Consider the following 18,667-nt stretch of genomic DNA (forward strand, 5'->3'; position numbering starts at 1 on the left):
GGTCAGCCATCCTGGAGATTTAGGAGAGGACCTGAATGCATGCACAGTGCAGGATGTCTGGTTCTGCACCTGTGGTTACATGGACAGAAAATCATCACTAATTTATAAACCAGTATCCATGTGGACCCAGCATGCATGTAGATCTGTGTCAGATGCCTGTGCTGGGGTATATATACAGGTACATTTATTACAGTAGCTCAGGTTTCCCTTTTTCCTAGCACTACCTGGGGGCAGGTTCCCTGTCCTGTGCATGGGAAGGGCTGTGCGGTGATGTAGCCTTCCCTCATGGGACTGGGGGGATTCTGCTGTGGATCTCACAGGTGACTGCTCTTATTTGCACTTCGTATCCTCCTGTCCCTACCACCAGCATGAAACCATCCCTTCACCTGCCTCCACCTGCAGTGCAACTGATGCACGAGCTGCCTGTGCTGCCTGGAAAAGGAGTAAACCAGAGCATGGGAGGGGAAGATGCTGTTAGCTCCACAGCAGTTTGGTGGGAAACGGGAATTTGTGTTCCCTCAAAAAGTGTCCTAGGCTGAAATTTGAAAATTTGAGTGAAAAAAGCGCAACATTTTGAACAGTTTTGGGAAATTAAAGTTCCAGAGACATGTCCTCTTGGACAGTGTGATAGTATATGTCGATATTGCAACATGGTGCTATTTCAATATGGTAAAATCCTTCTGTGCTATTCTAAACATTGCGACATTGAACAGGAAATGTTGCATATTAGGTAGTTTGTTATGTCAAATATGGTAATAGAATTTTAAAATTTACATTACAATTAATATTAAAGTCTTTGCCAAGATGGGCAGAGCCGTAATGACAACACAAAACACTTCAGCTTTTCAGCGAAACAAAATGAGGAAGTATGAAAAATACATTTAGACCTTTCCCTGTCAAAAGTGCTTTTGGAGTCAACATGCTCTCACAAAATGCTTCAGTGAAACTGCATTTTCAACAGAGAACTCTTCTGTGGAAAATGTTTCAAATAGCTCTAATTTAGAGCTGGGGAAATTTACCTCTTTTAATGCAGGAAGCCTTTTATATACAGTCCAAAGCCAAACATCTCTCCCTAACAGTTTTTCTAGGTGAATTAAGGACATGTTCCCTTGTCAGGCACTTCATATTCTGCATGTAGTTACCTAAGCTAAACCTATACCAAATCTGTGCTCCTCTTAATTTTTAAGAGGAACTTTACAGAGTAGCAGAATTCCTCCTTCTGATTAATAAGTTACTTTCAAAACTAAATATATTCTCCCTAACACTCATCACCAGCAAACTTACCTTCTGCATCTATTATCAGCTCCTCAGGCTGCTGTGGAGGACGAGCCCATTCCTTGTGCACCCTGGCTTGGATTGAGGTGTTCACCCCATGAAAATGATCCAGTATCTTGGTCTTTAAGATAGGTTGCCCCCCTGCTTGGCTGCTGAGATGAGGTCTTTATCAGTAGACAACACTGAAAGCTTAAAAATATTTTTTTTTAATGTTTGCAATATTCAAAGAAAATTCTTAAAGAACAAAACAGCATCTTGGGATGTTTTATTAAGGTTGTGGTTGGCAGCAGGGCTTTCCTGGCTATCATGGCTGGCTGCAAGCTGCTGTGTGGGGCTGGTGTGCTGTTACAGTCCTTGGGACTACTGCTTTCCTACTTTAAAGGTGGCAGCTGAAGCACCCAGAGCAGTGGTCTCAATCAGTATGGCCTTCTTACAATCTCATGTTCATAAAGCTTACCTTAAAAATGATTAATCTCACCTGTGCTGTACTGAGAGCTGTAATCAATTCAATTTCAGCAATATTTAGTCGCTGGGCATGGTACAGAACTACGTATGAATGATAGAGGAAGGTACCGGGACTGGGTGAGATGCTACTGGCCACCTTGCTAGGATCTGGTCACAAGGATGCTCAATACAAAACTAAAAATATTGATATCAATCTGCCTGTGTCTGGGTATGATGATAAATGTGTGGGTACTTATACATATATGTCAAAGTACAAATGTGAAAGCAGGCATGGTTGTATTTCAGTAACCCTAACACTGATTTCTTCCACAAGGAAATTCCTGGCTGAAAGATCTGAGTCACATGTAATCCCTACAGCATGTTTGCAGTTTTAAAGTTAGGGCTTTACATTTGGTCTATGCACACTCGTGTTTCAATGAGTAGCTGGATTTGTGTGTCACTTTTTCCTGGTCTAAGTACATATCTGAATATGTGCTGCTTGTTAAATGCTACAAGTAACTGCATGGATTCCAGCAGAACTGCTTACCTGATTAAAGTTAAGTATTTATAGAAGTGTTTTGTTGAGTTGCTGCTAAGTGTACAGGCGGTCTGATTACCTCTTAAACATGAGATTGTTTCTTACAAGAGAAGGTTATCATGGAAATGTTTTTTAGAAACTATGAGTTTTATGGACAAAAAGCAAGCATCCGCATGAGGCACTCTGTAGTGTAGGATGAGACCATGATATGTTTTGGAGATTGCAGAGTATTCATGTTTATGCATGTGCTGAGATACACAATGCGTGTTCCTAGCAATGGGAAGTGCTTCTCCCGAAACTTTAGTTGCTTTTTTTATCCCTATCCCCTCCAGAAAAAAATCTTCCAAACCAGTATTATTTGTAGCTGGGACCAGACAGCATGTCAATGCTGTTATCCAAGTTAAAATTCAAAGAGAAAATATGGTGAGCCAAAGAGCCTGAGGGCATTTGGGCCTCATATTCAAAGGTTGGAGGAGCAACCACGGTAGGGTGCTCCTTCATGAAGCAGAGAGTGGAAAGATTTATTCATGGGACTTGGACCATGAATAAACAGGGTCAATGCACATCAAGAAGTCCAGCCTGCCTCTCCTCTGAGCTTGCAAGCTCAATGAGTACAGCAGCCTTCAGGATCTCCAAGCCCCTTTTGTAGATCTCGGTTCTTCAACAGTGCTTCATTTTCTTTCCATCCTGAAGGAAAGTCTTGGAGTCTGGCAGGTGGGATCATTCCTAACGTCAGTGTGAAGGTTTGAAAAGGGACCATTCCTCTGTGGTGGTTGCTTCAGATAAATCCCTAAAAGAGACTGAACTTCAGTCCTTCCTGAAGACAACAGGAGGAAAGCTGAGCTTCTTATCGAGAAACATCTCGGCAAAGACCAAAGGGACCTCAAAATGCTGATCTTCCTTAGACTAATTTTGAGGTATTCACAGGGATGCTGTAGACTCTGGTCAGCCCCTTGCACGTTCCCTCCCTTCCCCGCAACAGCACCACAGAAAAGGCAGCAGGATCTACACAGACACAGTGTCTCCAAATGCTGGGCCTGAAATCCTTCCTTGTGCAAGTGTCACAAACCTCTTCAGCTGAATGTTGCTCTGTGCTCATCCTGCCTGGCGGCTGCCACTGCTCCACACTTGACTGCGAATTAGGTCAGACAATGGGGCAGCTTGCTGCCACCGGGTATGGTGCTCTCAGAAACTGTGCCCTGGCAATAGCAGGAGGGGATAGGAAGCAGAGGTCCCTGTGCCTTCAACACCCTCCTGATCCCCCCAGACTTGGTCTTTCAGAGGGACATTTTGAAGGCAGAGGTGTCTCTGTGGAACCAAAAGCAAAAGGGTAATGGGGGTCCCTGAGGCACCGCTTGCCCCTTTTCTCTTGCCTGAGGTGAACATGACCCATCACGGAGATGGGCCTGAACTCCTGAAAGGAGTCACAGCCCTTCCTGCCCTTCCTGCACAGTCTCATCCTCTGAATTATTGTCTTATTTTCATTCCACTCCAATGAGCTGTCAGCCACGGATACAGTAATTCAGCACAATAGAAACACAAACAGATGGGTAATTGACCTGCGTGCCTTCATTACACTGGAGTTCAGCACTGCTGTTCAAGCCATAAACTCCTTTATCTGCCACTCTGAAATCCCTGGGCCTTTTACAAGGAAGGCGAAGCGGGCCAGGCTTCCTGCGAAAGGCTCACTAAGAGTTATTGTCGTCTCTGCCTTGTGCACTGCAGATGCTGACTGAGTCTGACAAACAGGACTCACGAGGTAGAAGGAAACAGCTGTGACTCCTCAGGGACATCTGTAGGGAGCCCAGAGACAGGGGCTGGCGAGGGACAGGATGGAAAAACATGTACATTGTACACAGAGCAAACACTTAAACTGTTATGTCCTCTGGTACCTGAGCAAGCGTACACCTACACTAATGCATGCACAGATGGATGGATACACAAACACTTGTTACGGAGAAAGAGACATGGGGATAGATCTCTCTGCTAATGTAAATCTTCAGAGCACCACGGAAATCTTTGGCACTAAATCCATTTGCACTTTTATAGGATTTGGCAAGTAGCCTTCCTAGCAGGGAGCAAGCTGAAAAGACTCAGGTACCCAGCTCCTGTATTTATGCTGTGGGAGCTGGGCACTTAACTCTGCAAGGATCTTTTATAAGTCCCTGCTTGTATTATTTTCCTTTCTTCTGTTTTCCTTTCTTTCTTCTTTTCTCTTTCAGTGTGTAGTTTCCTTGTTCCTGTGGTACCCAAACTATTTAGTCTCTCTCAAAACAGGTCAGAACAGCATAATGTTCATCACTTCTGAACTAGCGCTTGGTTGCAAAGTATAAAAAACCCCACACCTGGGAATAAGTGAGGCCTTGCATCCAGATGCTTTGTACCGTACTGGGATCCAGGACTGGGATGAAGGGGGTACACTGGGCGTCGGGGAGGGGGAAGTTACTTGTCACCGTTCTCTCATAGAGCAGATGGGCTCTGCTCTCAGCTAGCTCACTACTTGCACTGGAGGCATGCAATTTGTACCCCACCTTCCTTACTCATGACAACTCGAAGAGAAATATTCCAGCAGCTTTTAATTCCTCAGCATCACTTTCCCAAGCTGTTAATGAAACAGGTTTTGAAAAGAAGAACAGATACCTGAAATAACTTTTTTTTTTTTTTTTTTTTTTTTTTCTTCACATCCTTACTTCTTGTTTCTATGCCAGGTCTCCAGATCATCTTCCCTCAGTATTTACAAGAGAAGTTTGTCCAATCTGCCTTGAGTTACATCATGTGCAATGGTGAGGGGGAGTACATCTGCCGGAACAGCCAGTGTGGCTGCCAGTGTGCGGAGGAGTTCCCGCAGTGCAACTGCCCCATCACCGACATCCAGATCATGGAGTACACACTAGCAAACATGGCCAAGACCTGGACAGAAGCCTATAAAGATCTGGAGAATTCAGGTAACTGAGCAAAACACATTTTCCAATTGATTTATTTCAAACAAAGCATGTCAGATTATGCTAATTAAGAATCCTTTCTTCCCTTAATATAATGTTCCAGTTTGGATAAAAAATAGAGGATATTAAACCCCAAACCATGATCTTAGTCTTGAGGGAGTACCTTTTTTCCTCTATACATGTATAGACAAAAACACACACCACATGTAATTCTATGTATAAGGGGATATTTTCCATGAAAGAGTTTGTTTGATTAAAAATCTGATTTTTCATACTAAACCAGCTCAGAATCTCTCTTTAATACTTCTACAGAGAAACTTCCACAATATGAATGATGCAGAAATTGCTTTTCAGATTTGCATGAATGATTTATTCTGCTTTGGTGAAAGGCAATTCATAGAGAGAGCACAGGCCAGATGACACCTCATTTGAGATAGAGAGGAGGAGGGAAAACGACTTCTCTCTCCTACAGTGCCAATGGCTGCTTGTGTGAACATTTCTCCCTTCATTTTCTCCCAGTGTGACACTGGGGGTGCCCACAGAGTTTGTTCCACATTGATGCTGGTAACACCCATAGTAGGTGTGCAACATCACTCTCAAGGGCTTGAGGTAGGAAAGAGACCAATATTATCAATGCAATTACATCCTTTCCTTTAGCAAGTGGTCTGCCTACCCTTCAGCCACACGGGCACTAAGCAGAACTTAATCGAGCGCTTCTTATTCCTGTGCTGCCTCTCACCTCTTAGTGTTAGCCAGTTACTTTCCAACATATTTTCTTTAATGAATATTGTCATAACTGTCCAGGTCTCCATGTTAGGAATGAAAACTATGAGGAAGGGACCATCTAGCTCCATTCAAGGCATTGAATAATTCTTCTTCAGAAGTCTTCCCAGCAGCAATTTCTTTCTTCATGTTAAAGGTCACCTTAATCCCTTTAATGGTTGAAATGAAGTGGCCTATGATGTTTCCTCAACAGGCTGTTGAGGACTGTTTCATACTTCAATATGTGGACCCTGCTGGTGTGTCTGCTGTTGCACAGATTCTTATGTCCAATTCACACTGTCAACTTGGTGCTTAGCTAAGCAAAGTCAGAGTAGTAGTTAATGGCCCAAGGCTGATGACCATCTTGACAGAGTCCCTCATATACTATGGGGAGCCACAAGGCTGGGGCAGTTCCAGAAGTACGTCACTAGCTGAAGAGGTCAGTGGCTTTCTGGGAGTTTCTATAGATTCATGGATGGGGTGGGTACACCAGGGCAAACCTGAAATGTGGATTTCGGAAGCTTTTGCTAGCTCCGTACTACACAAATTAGGATTACTGGCAGTGCCTGCTAGCACAGCTCTGCCACTAGTTAAGTGTTAATAGCTGCTAGTTCTGACACAGGATCTTCACACAAGGTGCTCAAGAGCCACATGTTGGCCACCACTCATCAAACCCCTTTAAATTACAAGGGGATCTAACCCAGACACTTAGAAGGTGAGAGCCCTATGGAGAGAGAAGAATTACGGTCCCACAGTGATTGTTTTACTGTTACATTCTGTACTTGTTGCACTTGATCTAAGCAAAGACTGTGGTAGATCATTGTATTCAGTCTTGTTTCCCTTGAGATTTCAACAGGCGAAGGTGTTTTTCATTTGCAAAGTTAAAGTGACACATTGCAGTGCAATTCTCTGCTGTGCTGTAGCCATATTCCAACCAGGGCTGGAGGCTTTTCAGGGCTAGATGGAGTGATTATCTTTATGTTTAAAGCTGCTGCATCTCATTCATCACTTTGTTGCATCATGCGTGAACTTATCCTTTGAGATGAAAGTTGCTATCACAAAAGAATGTAGTATTAGTGTTTTGCTTCTTTGTTTTAATAAATATTCCCAATAGCTAGAGAAATTTCTTGGTAATGAAGAGCAGAAAAGAAATCTCTAATGACATCTGAAGGCTTTTCCAATAAAGTGGGCTGAAAGGCACGAGTGCTCTGAAAGCAAATAACATTTGCACAGGAAACTGCTGATAGCCTAAAAGATCTATATTCTGTTTCTGATCTGTGTTGGATTCCTATGTCAATTTGAAAAAAATCGTGCAGGGCAAATCAAGAGTTGCTGTGATTTGGGATAGCATCTTCAAAGTCAAGGAGGATGCAGTGAACTGATGCTGCTTTAAATCGGCTCAGGAGCTCCCTCTTAGTCCTGTGCTTCATTGCTCATGTGTAAATTGAGAAAAATAACACTGCCTTATTCTTGGCATTTTAGTATGACTGGCCAAAAAATTCTGCATCAGGACTGTGATTCTGGATTTTAAAACAGCCTCTTGATTAAAAGTCATGGGTTTTTTGTTTTTTTTTTTTTCAGTATTACTGCTTTCAGATGAAAATGTGATTTTTTTTAACTGAAAACACAAGCACTGGAAAAATGAAAGTTTCATCTTTGAAAGAGATGTTTGACATGGCCATTTCGCTGTGATGGCACCATTCTTCTCCAGAGGCCCCGTACTGGGGCAGGACCCTCTGCCTGGTACCACCTGTGATGATGAGTCATAGCCATGGGACTGCCTGCAGGCACTGGGTGACTCTGCAAAAAGGGAGCCCATGTTGCATTATGGGAGATGTAGTCCTAGCCATCATCAACACTGTGCAAATAAATAAAATTAAAACAAATGCAAACAGCCTTATTAGTTAATTGGAAATTCTCAGGGTTAAGAATGAACGAATCCCAGAAAGGTACAAGGCTTAGCACAATGCAGCCATAGACTTGGCTGGGGTCTCCAGGGATAGTTATAAATAAATATAAATAAATAATGAAGAAACTATTCTTTTTGGGAAGTATTTTCTTTTTTCACACCCCTTTTTTTTTTTTAACAACCCCATCTAGCTTTTATTTTGCTCATTTGTTTTTCCCCCAACGTTGCACTGCAGTATCAAAATGTGCACACTGCACTGAAATTTCTCCCTTACCCATATCTATGAAAAATGTAGCACATTCATCATCAGAGGAAAAAGAGCTTGGTCTTTTGCACAAACAAGCTTTTGAGGAAATTGATTTATAAGGGGCGGGAAGCAAATGCAAGGCTTTTACTGCTGAAAGGTACCAGGAGTAATCAGCATGGTCAACAGAAGCAATTATACATGATGATAGTTTCAGAGGACCACTGAACAGGAGAGAGTAATTTTTTGGGAGGAGAAGGGCACTGAAAGCAGCACGACAAACAGAGTGAAAACCTGAGAGATTATAAAAAAAAAATCTCAGTTATCTTTGGGGAAGAAAGGAGAAAAGCAGATGTCCTGTGCATCTTGATAGTACAACAATGATAATTATTTTTATTAGGCGCTCGGTTTCACCATGTGACGAGTAGGACGTGAACATCCATTTACCATCTATATAATGATGGTACTGACTAATGCATAGATATTCTTCGTTAAGCAGTTGAGCATGAACTGCAAGTTGCTGAATAATAGGAAATTTGTTATGCAAATATATATAAGCTTTATAGAATAGGTTGCAAATTATCTGCTCTGATTTTCTTCAATAACTCTATGGATTATTTCTTTTTTTGAAAAAATATCAACCTTACAAGCTTTCATTTTTTGCCTTTTTTTTGGCTATTGTTCTTTTTTGCTTCTGAAAATGGGATGAAGGACTTTAAAATAAAACAATTAGGAAAGGAAGAAAAATAATGTAGACAACTTATAGGGAAAGATGGCTGCATTTCTTGTTGGATACTTTGTGGGGTTTATGGCAGGGCTCTAGTCCACCTCCCTCTAGAAGCAGGACTACTACCAGCACTAGATCAGGTCAGCTGTGGTTTTATCTAGCAGAGTCTAAAATGAGACATTCTTCTACATCTCTGGGCAGCATGTTTCAGTGCTGCATCACATCCAAGTGAAGAAGTTTTTCAATAAATCATCTGAACTTCTCAAGCTGCAAAATATTACTCCTTGTTATATCATCTGTCTCTAATGAGAAGAGTTTCTCTCCTTCGTATTTGTAAGTACCTCTTAAGCAGTTGTAGGCTGTAATTAGATTGCCCCTTGACCTCTTCTTCACCAGATTAAACAAGTGCAGCTCCCTCCACCTGACCTTGTAGGACTTGTGCTCAGGTCCTTGACCATCTCGGTAGCCCTCAGCTGTGCCCTCCCCAGTTTCTCAACACCCATCTTTAATTGGGTGTCCCTAAAGCTAGGCAGAAAAATGCAGGTGCAGCCTCAGTAATGCCAGGAAGAATTAACTTCCCCAACCTACTGGATTTTGCTCAATATGCAGTTTGTGTTATTTCCAGTGAGAACATAGCGTTGACCCACCTTCAGCATGGTGTCCACCATAATCCCCAGGACCTTTCTAGCAGCTGTTATTCAGCTGGTTGTTTCCAAGTCTGTACTGATGTGTGGGGTTGTTCTGCCCTGGTGCAGAGCTTTGTTCTTTTCTTTATTACACTTTATGGGTTTTTTGTTGGCTCGCTCCTTGCATTTCTCACGGTCTTAGTGTGTCAAACAGTTTTCTGGTATCAGAAATCAGGTTATTTTCCACTGAGAAAGTTGGAACCATCTGTTTTTTTCCATATGAGGACGTCCCAGCCTGGTAATCAGAGTCTAAACAAACTATACTTCTCAGTTAGGAAGAAAGGGGTGGTCATAAACAGAAATACTATCAGATTTTCTGTTTTGTGATGAAAAAAACTCAAACAAACCCTTCATAATGTTTTTTTTTCATTATCAAACTGAAATAAAGTGATCACAAAACAACATTTAACAACATTTTTGGATCAATTAAATTTTTTCCTTTGGCTAAAATTGACACATTTTGTTCTGACTTTAGCCCTGCAAACTATTTTATTTTATTTTCATTGTTATATAAAGCAACTCATTTAACTTCAAATGAAGTTAAATGAGAAAAAAAAATCAGAACGCTCTTTTTAAAAAATGAGAAAGGAGGACATTTTAGTACAATCCAAACCTTTCCTCTGGGGATTTTTTAAAGCTTTTTTTTTCTATTTTTTTTAACAACACAGCCAAAGTGATTTGACTTCAACAACAAACGGCATTTTAGGAGCAGCCAAAAAACAATTTAAATGAGAACTCTCTAACTGACAATCATTACAACTCCGTGCTTTTTGTTCATAACCCTTAGCCTATAATCCCAGGCTCCAGGGCATTTGCTCCCTTTTTTTCTCCGCCCTGTACACACTAACCGTATTGTTTCACCCTAATACTCTCTGGGTTTCATCTCCCATACAGGACCAGCAACAGCCATGGAATTAGTGAGCATCCTGGGGCAGAATGACAGACCAGTGAGTTAATGGACATCGCCTTCCTTTAGCAGAGAACTGGTGGCCTCGTACATCATTGCTGTTTCTCCATCCTGCCAATGAAAAGCTTTGTAACTTTGTTATAGTTCAGAAACCTTTGTATTTCTCCACGTTTTTATGTGTTCCAGATGAGTTTAAATCCTTCATGAAAAGGCTACCTAGCAACCACTTCCTGACCATTGGGAGCATCCACCAGCACTGGGGGAACGACTGGGATCTGCAGAACCGCTACAAGCTGCTGCAGAGCTCCCTGGAAGCCCAGCGCCAGAAGATCCAGCGCACTGCCCGCAAACTCTTTGGCCTCAGTGTCCGGTGTCGGCACAATCCTAACCACCAGCTGCCTAGAGAAAGGTACCTTCATCCTTCATTGGGGATGGGTGTGGTGTGATGGGTGACTGATGGAGCTGAGCCTGGTGTTGGACCTAAACCCAACAGCCTAAGTGTTTGGAGATAGGGTGTGCTAACATGGAGGTTTGGGGGAAAATGGTAAAGTCTTGGAGTGGGTTGAAATTTCTGGAGGTGTAAGTAACCTTTATCACATACTTCAAAATATTCGCATCCTTTCTGTGTGGTCTTACCTACCCAGGTGAAGGGCACCCACTTATTCTGTTGTGTTCTGCAAGAGTATTACAGGGCTGACATCAGACAGCCAAGCAGACTAGGCTGCTTTTCAAGCGGTCTTGCATCATTTACCACAGCCAAGCTTTAAGCCTCTGTTTGCTGTTAAAGTGGACGATGGAGCACAGGATGCTTCAGCCCATTTTTGAGGTGTGCTCCTCAATGAATATAGTCAGAGTGAAAGAGAAGCTTTAGTTTCACTTGGAATAGGTCACATCCCTTCTACAAAATGCAGAGTGAACCTGCAAACCTGCACTGACCAGAAGCCTAGTAATGTTATTACAGATGGACAGAGCAGATTTCCCATTACAGCTACAGCAACTATTGATATCCAATAGTCACCTCCTGCTGGCTCCTTTCAGCCCTGACCTATGGCTGAGTTTTAAGTTAGCTTCCAATCATTTTTGGAGACTTGCATCCGTGGATTTTAATAAGCATTTCTTGCTGTTTCTTTCTATGTTATCTGGAGTGAAGTAACACTGAAAATCTAGGGAAAAATTAGTCCAAGTGGCTTTTCTTCCATGCTTCTCTTGGAAGGGTCAGGCCAAGTTAATATTTGTAAAGGAACTGTTTTTTCACCTCCTTCATTATCTAAATATTCACTTTCAATAGAAAATAAACTGATTTACTGCTGTCTCCTGTTATCATCCAGTCCCCTGGCCGCTGAGCACACTGAGTTTTCATTTCATCACTGTGCAGCTCAGGAAACTCTTCCAGGGCTTAACAAGTCTTCAGTTACCAAGATCTCATGTTTCTGGACAAAGACTTGATGGACTTACTAGAGATGAGGAGAAACGTCTATTAAGTTTAAGAGATTATGAAAAAATGTCTGGAGAACTTCCTAAAATTGGCTCATTGCTGCCAATTGGCCGAGTTGCTATAAACAATCCAACTGGTGGTGGAGGCACAAGCATGTCCAAGCATTATTTTGAGTTGTGCCACAACAACAACAATATGAAGCAGCAGTGAGCAAATATCCAGCCAACCATGCTGCTGCAATGCATTCAGATAAATATGTCTTTAGCATTTCTCTTCTATTTTAAAAAGTCAGCCATGCAGAAAGGGAGCCTCCAACTAATACTATAAAATCTGGGGGAAGGAGGACAAAATGGATGATGTCAGCTGGGTTTTTAACTGACTGATGTTCTTGATTTGTTTAAGTCAACACCACCAGGCATATTATAATTTCTTTTCTTATTTGTCATTCTGCATGTGTAGCTAGACAGGGGAGGGGCTTGATAGTCAGATGTGTAGCGGAAGAGGTATGCATTTCATTGTTCTTTTCACGGGGCTTGGAAATACTCTAATTTTCTAATTGTTACTGTACAGAACGACAGACACTTATCAAGCATGCCAGTGGCTTTGAAAGGATGGAAAGATTCTATTAAGAGCAAGCCTCTCTCGCTCTTTAAAATACATAACAGTAAGCCTCCTTTATATATTCAAAAGCAATGTAAAAAAGAAATAGGATTGCTGTTGATTGTCCTCAGGGAAAGGAAGACGTGGTGTTTCCAAAAGAAAGAAGGAGTAGGGATTTTGGCAATGAGGCTGATTGTCCATGACCTTTTGCAATAGCTAAGAAGGAAATATGTGAGTGTGTATATATATATATATATATATATATATTTGCTCTGCACTGCTTTTGCTTAAAAAACACCTCTTTGCAGGCAAGTCTGTTGGTTTAAAAAAGAAACCACTCCTCAGTTGTTAAAGCTTCAATGTTGGAAGAGTACCTATAGTTGGATTTTAAAACTCTGGATGTAAAATATAAATAACATCCAAAGGAGGGGGGGGTTGATACATGTTCTGGGCTCCAGCCAAATTGTCATTAGTTAAGAATACATCTCACAGCTGCTGAGAATAAAAATAGCATTTTTTACTTCACTGTTCCATACAGAAAGCCCAAAAGTACCTCCACAGCAGCTAGTGCTGGTTGGAAAGTGAAAGGTGAGTTTGCAAAGGAAAACTTGCTAAATCCCTACCTTTTTTCCTTGCAATTAAAAAAAAAAAGAATTTGTCCTGCTGGACTGGGGTTTTGATTTTGTTTGTTTGTTTGTTTGTTTGTTGTTTGTTTTTTCTTTGTTTTTTGTTTTGTTTTGGTACGGTTTGTTTTTCTAATCAGCTCAGACACCACCTACCACAAAGCTGCATCTTTCTCTCAAGGGACACCCATCAGCCTCTTCCCCTCCCCAGACCTGATTAATCCTGAAAGATGACAAGTCAGGAGGAAAGAAAATTATTCACCACCTTTCTGTATAACCTGACCTCCACTTCTGATCTGAAAGCCCAACACTGTCCTGCAAAACATTTTTTTTTGTCACAAGAGAGAGGTTTTAAATGGTGAAACAGCTCTGCATGATTACCTGGCTCCCAGTTCCCAGGATTGCCAGGGGACTGCATGTCTCCAGTGAGCAACAGCAAGAAAACACTGCAAAATAGCTCTAACTCATTTTAGTTTGGAATGTAAAATATTAAAGTTGAATGTAAAATTGCTTGACAGTGACCTTTGAAAACATAGTTTTTCTTTTTTTAATTTCACATGCTCTAGTACTTTATACTTTGAACTGGCAGAGGTAGCAAACATTGCATAAAATAACTTTCACAATGATATTAAGAGGGAGAAAGATAAACTGATGACTCCTTAATGAAAGAGAAAATAATTAAAATGAAAACCAATGGCTACTCTGCTACTGGCTTTCAGCTTTTAATCAGTGGCTCTTTTCAGCTTCCTTGTGCCCTGACATCTCTTGGTTATACTCACATGAGTCTGAGCCATCACGGGTGTGTGTTTCAAGAAGTTACCTCCTGTCAGCTGAAGGGCTGTGACTGGTCCTGCATATATTCTTATCCTGTCCTAGTTGCAAGACAAAATGGGGTAATTTATACCACTTTTCCTCTCTCTCACACTTCCCATTGTCATGTTTGTAGTCGATGCCCAGCTCTGCCCTGGATTCTGCATTTTCATTTAATTATGTCCTTTATTGCTGCCATCAGCAGATGGTGGGCAGCCGCCTTTTTTTTTTTTTTTTTTTTTTTTGTCCTACTTGTGTCTTTGCTGAATGCTAAGACATGTACACACACACACCAAAAGAAAAAACTCCTCTTTGTCCTGATCTCCTCCCATCCTTCCTCTACAAAGTTGATCTGGGGAACAGGAAAATTACTAGTTTCCATTGCAAGATATCAGATGAGACTCCTTCCTCGTTTTGCTCTGCCAACTCTTAGTATAAGAGAAGGACAGAGGATAACATTTTTTTTTCCTCTAAGACAGAGCACACCTCAGACAGACAGTATATGGTCATTTGACTCTAATTTTTATCGTGTCCCCTGTTGTATAGTCTGGCAGTCCTTGTCCCACGAACTCAATGGCATTATCAACAAGTGAAACCTGTGTAAAGCATCAAGCCAGCACTGCACAAATACACTGGGAATCCTGGGCACAAGCGAGTGCATGAGGAAATCAGGAGAGTCATATTCACTTGCACAGAGCTGGAATTGAGATCTATGCATTGTAGTTGCTCAGTGCATGGCTGTCGTTTGCATACACAGCTGTATGAGACTATCGGCAGCTGTACAAAAGTGGTGGCAGTATGTTCACTCAGGTACACCTCTGACAGTGCCGAATACCTCATTAAACCCCCCTCAGAAGCCACCTTTATTCCTATGAGCACCCGTTACTACCTCATCTGGAAGCCCAGTACCACAAAAAGCAACAAACGTGACCATGGAGAGAGCTGTGGAAATCAAGGAAATAATGTCCTCACCTCATGGACAGGGGTAGGGATGCTGAGAGGGTACTGATGGAGCCAGACATTTACCATCTATCTACCACTAGCCTGCTGCCTCACGCCTTTATTTTCTTCATGCTACTGGGCTTCTCCCTGTCCTTGTCTTGGTAGAAATTACAGCGGGAGCTAGGGACAAAGCTTGGGGCTGCAGGAGATACTGCCTTCAAAGCAACCTCTGATTTTCATCATTGTCATCAAGCCCAATCATAGGAAGAGGCAGCATGCAGGAACCTTGTGCTTCCCTTAAGCAATTCCCCCAACCCAGTGAACCCAGGCAGCCAGTGTGCCTATATTGGAGGGTTGCTTTGGTTTTAGTTCATCCTCCACTTGCTCATCATCCCTCTGCTTCATTCTTAGATTAGTGGTTAGAAGCAAAGAAAGAAGCTTTCAAGGAGGTGCATGGAGGAATCAAGGTGGGCTCACGGCACCTTAGGGAGACTGAAACTTGGAATCTGGGTGCCTTGCTAAATTCAAGTGCATTTGGCTGGCTCTCCAAACAAACTGTAAGGCTTCAGATGGGGTAAAAAATATTTGTATTACTGAAAAAGTGAGCAAAAATTCACCTATGAGTAGAAGGCAGAACCCAGGGGGTGGTTTTGAGAGTGCTTGTTGCTATCAGCAACATGTTTTGCCATCAGACTGTGCTGTCCCCTCCCCTCTGAAGCAGAGCTATCCTAGAAACCAGGAGGAACCCTGTGCACTTTTTCTAGGGACCAGGGCTGTCACCGTCTCCCTCTACAGCAGATATTTATAGAGGTCACTGCCTTGCTCCCAAGCTCCCTAGCCAACCTTGTCTTTTCCACTAGCAGGAGACCTCCTGTTAGCTGTGAATAGGGGAAAGAGACCCTGGCAGCCCCGTACCACAAGAGGAATGTGAAAATTGTCTCTTCCCACATCCAAGGCTTCAGCATTTTCCTGCTAATGCTTTTCCTTTTTCCTCACTCTGTCTTGTTTTTTTTCCTTTCACTGTTTCTTCCTGCTTTTTTTCATTCTTGCCTGCCCTCTGTCTTTCAGTTGTTGCTGTTGTTTCAATTTTCCCCTTTCTCCATCCCTATTCTTCCTGCCCACTGCATTTCTGTCTTGTTTTTCCTTTTACCTGCATATTCCCCCCCATTTCTTCCCCTACCCTTTCTTCTTCTGCTCCTTGATTATTTCTTTCCTTCTAGTGCTTTCCTCTGTTTTATACTCTCATCCCTCCACTTGCTCCCTCCTCCTAATCATCTTGCTGTTCTTTGCTGCTGTATCATTTAATGCCTTCTTTGATACAGCCTACAGCTTAATGATTATTCGGAGGTCAGGCGATGCAGGTGCCATGAATTTCACTAATCCAGCTCTGAGAGCCTCTGTCCATAATCACTCCTCCTGTTCTACAGGGACTGAATCCTAATTTGTCATTAGCCAGTCCTCTCACTGCAGCGCTACCAAGAACTTTTTGCCCAGAGGAGACAATGAAGTATTCATTAGCTGGGGGGAAGGCGGAGGGGAGGGAGCAGGCGGCTGAACAAGGCATTCTGCTGAAGGCTGCTGAGAAAGGAGTCGCTGTGCTGAGATTTCCCAGGGCGACGGAGAGGGGGGAAGAAGGGGCAGCAAGGCAACATTGCAAGTGGGTTATACAAAAAGCAAACTTGGGTTACAGTGTCATTCATTAGGAGTCGTTCCTGGGCTGCAGGACATGGAGGTGAGGGTGCTGATATAGCAATTATGGGAGTGGTGAGGCTTGGGAATGGGCAAGTGTGGCTGCTTGTTAAGGGGAGAGGCTGTAAGAGGAGGTTAATTAGTAGCAGGTTTTTTAAAGGAGAAGCTGTTCTAGCAGCTTTGTCTCTATGCTCCCTGACTTCCACCCTCTTTTCTGCTGTTATTGAGATCTGCACCATAAGCAGAGGTTACTACTGGCTTTGCCTCATCCCATTACAGGTCTGTTTTTGGAGAGTGGGGGGAATTGCCCATGACATCGAGAGGAGTTTTCTCCTGCTAGCCTAGAAGTTATGCTGACTTGCAATGTCTGATAGCACCTCAGTCTCTGCCATGGCTTTACCAGCTCCATTCCCATGGTTGAATTTGTCACTGTGGCACCTATGGGATTCTTGGCAGGAGAGTATGCCAGTCTCAGCTCCTAGAACAGTGTGAAGAGGGAGACTTCAGATGATCAATCCTAACTTCTAGCTATTTCTTAGAGGGCTTTTATTCTCCACCAAAGGAATAAACAGCAGATGAAAGATTCAGTCTTGAAACAGAGTGGAATAGCTGCCAGATGCCATGGTAGGGCACCAGTGTTCTGAGAGCTCTGCCTCAGATATATTCCTGAAAACACTGTGGCTCCAGTAGGATGCCAAAGACTCTGTGAGGCTCTACAATGTTAATGCTTTCTCCTTCCTCCCTCCAGGACAATACAGGAATGGCTTACTCGAGTCCAGTCCCTGCTCTACTGCAATGAGAATGGGTTCTGGGGGACCTTTCTGGAAAGCCAACGGAGCTGCGTTTGCCATGGTGGCACCAGCCTGTGCCAGCGCCCCATCCCCTGCATCATCGGGGGCAACAACAGCTGTGCCATGTGCAGCCTTGCCAACATCTCTCTCTGTGGCTCATGCAACAAGGGCTATAAGCTTTACCGGGGTCGCTGCGAGCCTCAGAACGTAGACTCAGAGCGGAGCGAGCAGTTCATCAGCTTTGAAACGGACTTGGACTTCCAGGACCTAGAGCTGAAGTACCTGCTGCAGAAAATGGACTCTCGTCTGTATGTACACACCACCTTCATCAGCAACGAGATCCGCCTGGACACCTTCTTCGACCCCAGGTGGCGCAAACGCATGTCCCTCACCTTGAAGAGCAACAAGAACCGGATGGACTTCATCCACATGGTGATTGGGATCTCCATGCGAATCTGCCAGATGCGCAACAGCAGCCTGGACCCTATGTTCTTTGTCTACGTCAACCCATTCAGCGGGAGTCACTCTGAGGGCTGGAACATGCCCTTTGGGGAGTATGGCTACCCACGCTGGGAGAAAATCCGCCTCCAAAACAGCCAGTGCTACAACTGGACCCTGCTACTGGGCAATCGGTGGAAAACCTTTTTCGAGACCGTCCACATCTACCTACGCAGCCGGACTCGGCTGCCCTCCCTGCTGCGTAATGAGACTGGCCAAGGGCCCGTGGACCTTTCTGACCCCACCAAGCGTCAGTTCTACATCAAGATCTCAGATGTGCAGGTGTATGGCTACAGCCTGCGTTTTAATGCTGACCTACTGCGCAGTGCTGTGCAGCAGGTCAACCAGTCGTACACACAAGGTGGGCAGTTCTATTCTTCCTCCTCCGTCATGCTCTTGCTGCTGGATATTCGGGACCGAATCAATAGACTGGCGCCTCCCGTGGCCCCAGGGAAGCCCCAGCTGGATCTGTTCTCTTGTATGCTCAAGCACCGCCTGAAACTCACCAACAGCGAGATCATCCGTGTGAACCACGCTCTAGACCTGTACAACACCGAGATCCTCAAACAGTCGGACCAGATGACAGCCAAACTCTGCTAACCCGGACTTTTCAGTGGACATGTTGGTGATTGATCCTTTTGCTGTAAAAAAATAAAAGAGAAAAAAAAAAAAAGAGAAAAAAAGTAAAAAGAAAGAAAGAAAAGTGGGGGGAAAGTAAAGAAAGGGGGGAAAACCAGGATTTGTAAAATGTAATTAATATACAAAACAGAAAAAAAAGAGGAAATTCTTCATTTGTTGAAAACTAAACCCGTTCTAGCAGCTGTATAAAACTGTCAGGCATGTTT

The 18,667-nt window shown here is 43.2% G+C and overlaps 1 protein-coding gene across 1 annotated transcript in view; it reads left to right on the forward strand.

The window, feature by feature from the left end:
* BRINP1 (BMP/retinoic acid inducible neural specific 1) overlaps positions 1-18,422 on the forward strand; it is a gene marked incomplete at both ends in the record, with an annotated part of 59,005 nt that extends 40,583 nt beyond the window's left edge. The window contains 3 exons of the mRNA XM_082327813.1: positions 4,966-5,202; positions 10,621-10,843; positions 17,282-18,422. Of these exons, the coding sequence (XP_082183939.1) occupies positions 4,966-5,202; positions 10,621-10,843; positions 17,282-18,422 (1,601 nt within the window). The remainder of the gene's footprint in view (positions 1-4,965; positions 5,203-10,620; positions 10,844-17,281) is intronic.
* Between the last annotated feature and the right edge of the window lie 245 nt (positions 18,423-18,667).

Source organism: Platalea leucorodia (genome assembly GCF_965183815.1).
Source record: "Platalea leucorodia genome assembly, chromosome: 15".
Taxonomy (NCBI): domain Eukaryota; kingdom Metazoa; phylum Chordata; class Aves; order Pelecaniformes; family Threskiornithidae; genus Platalea; species Platalea leucorodia.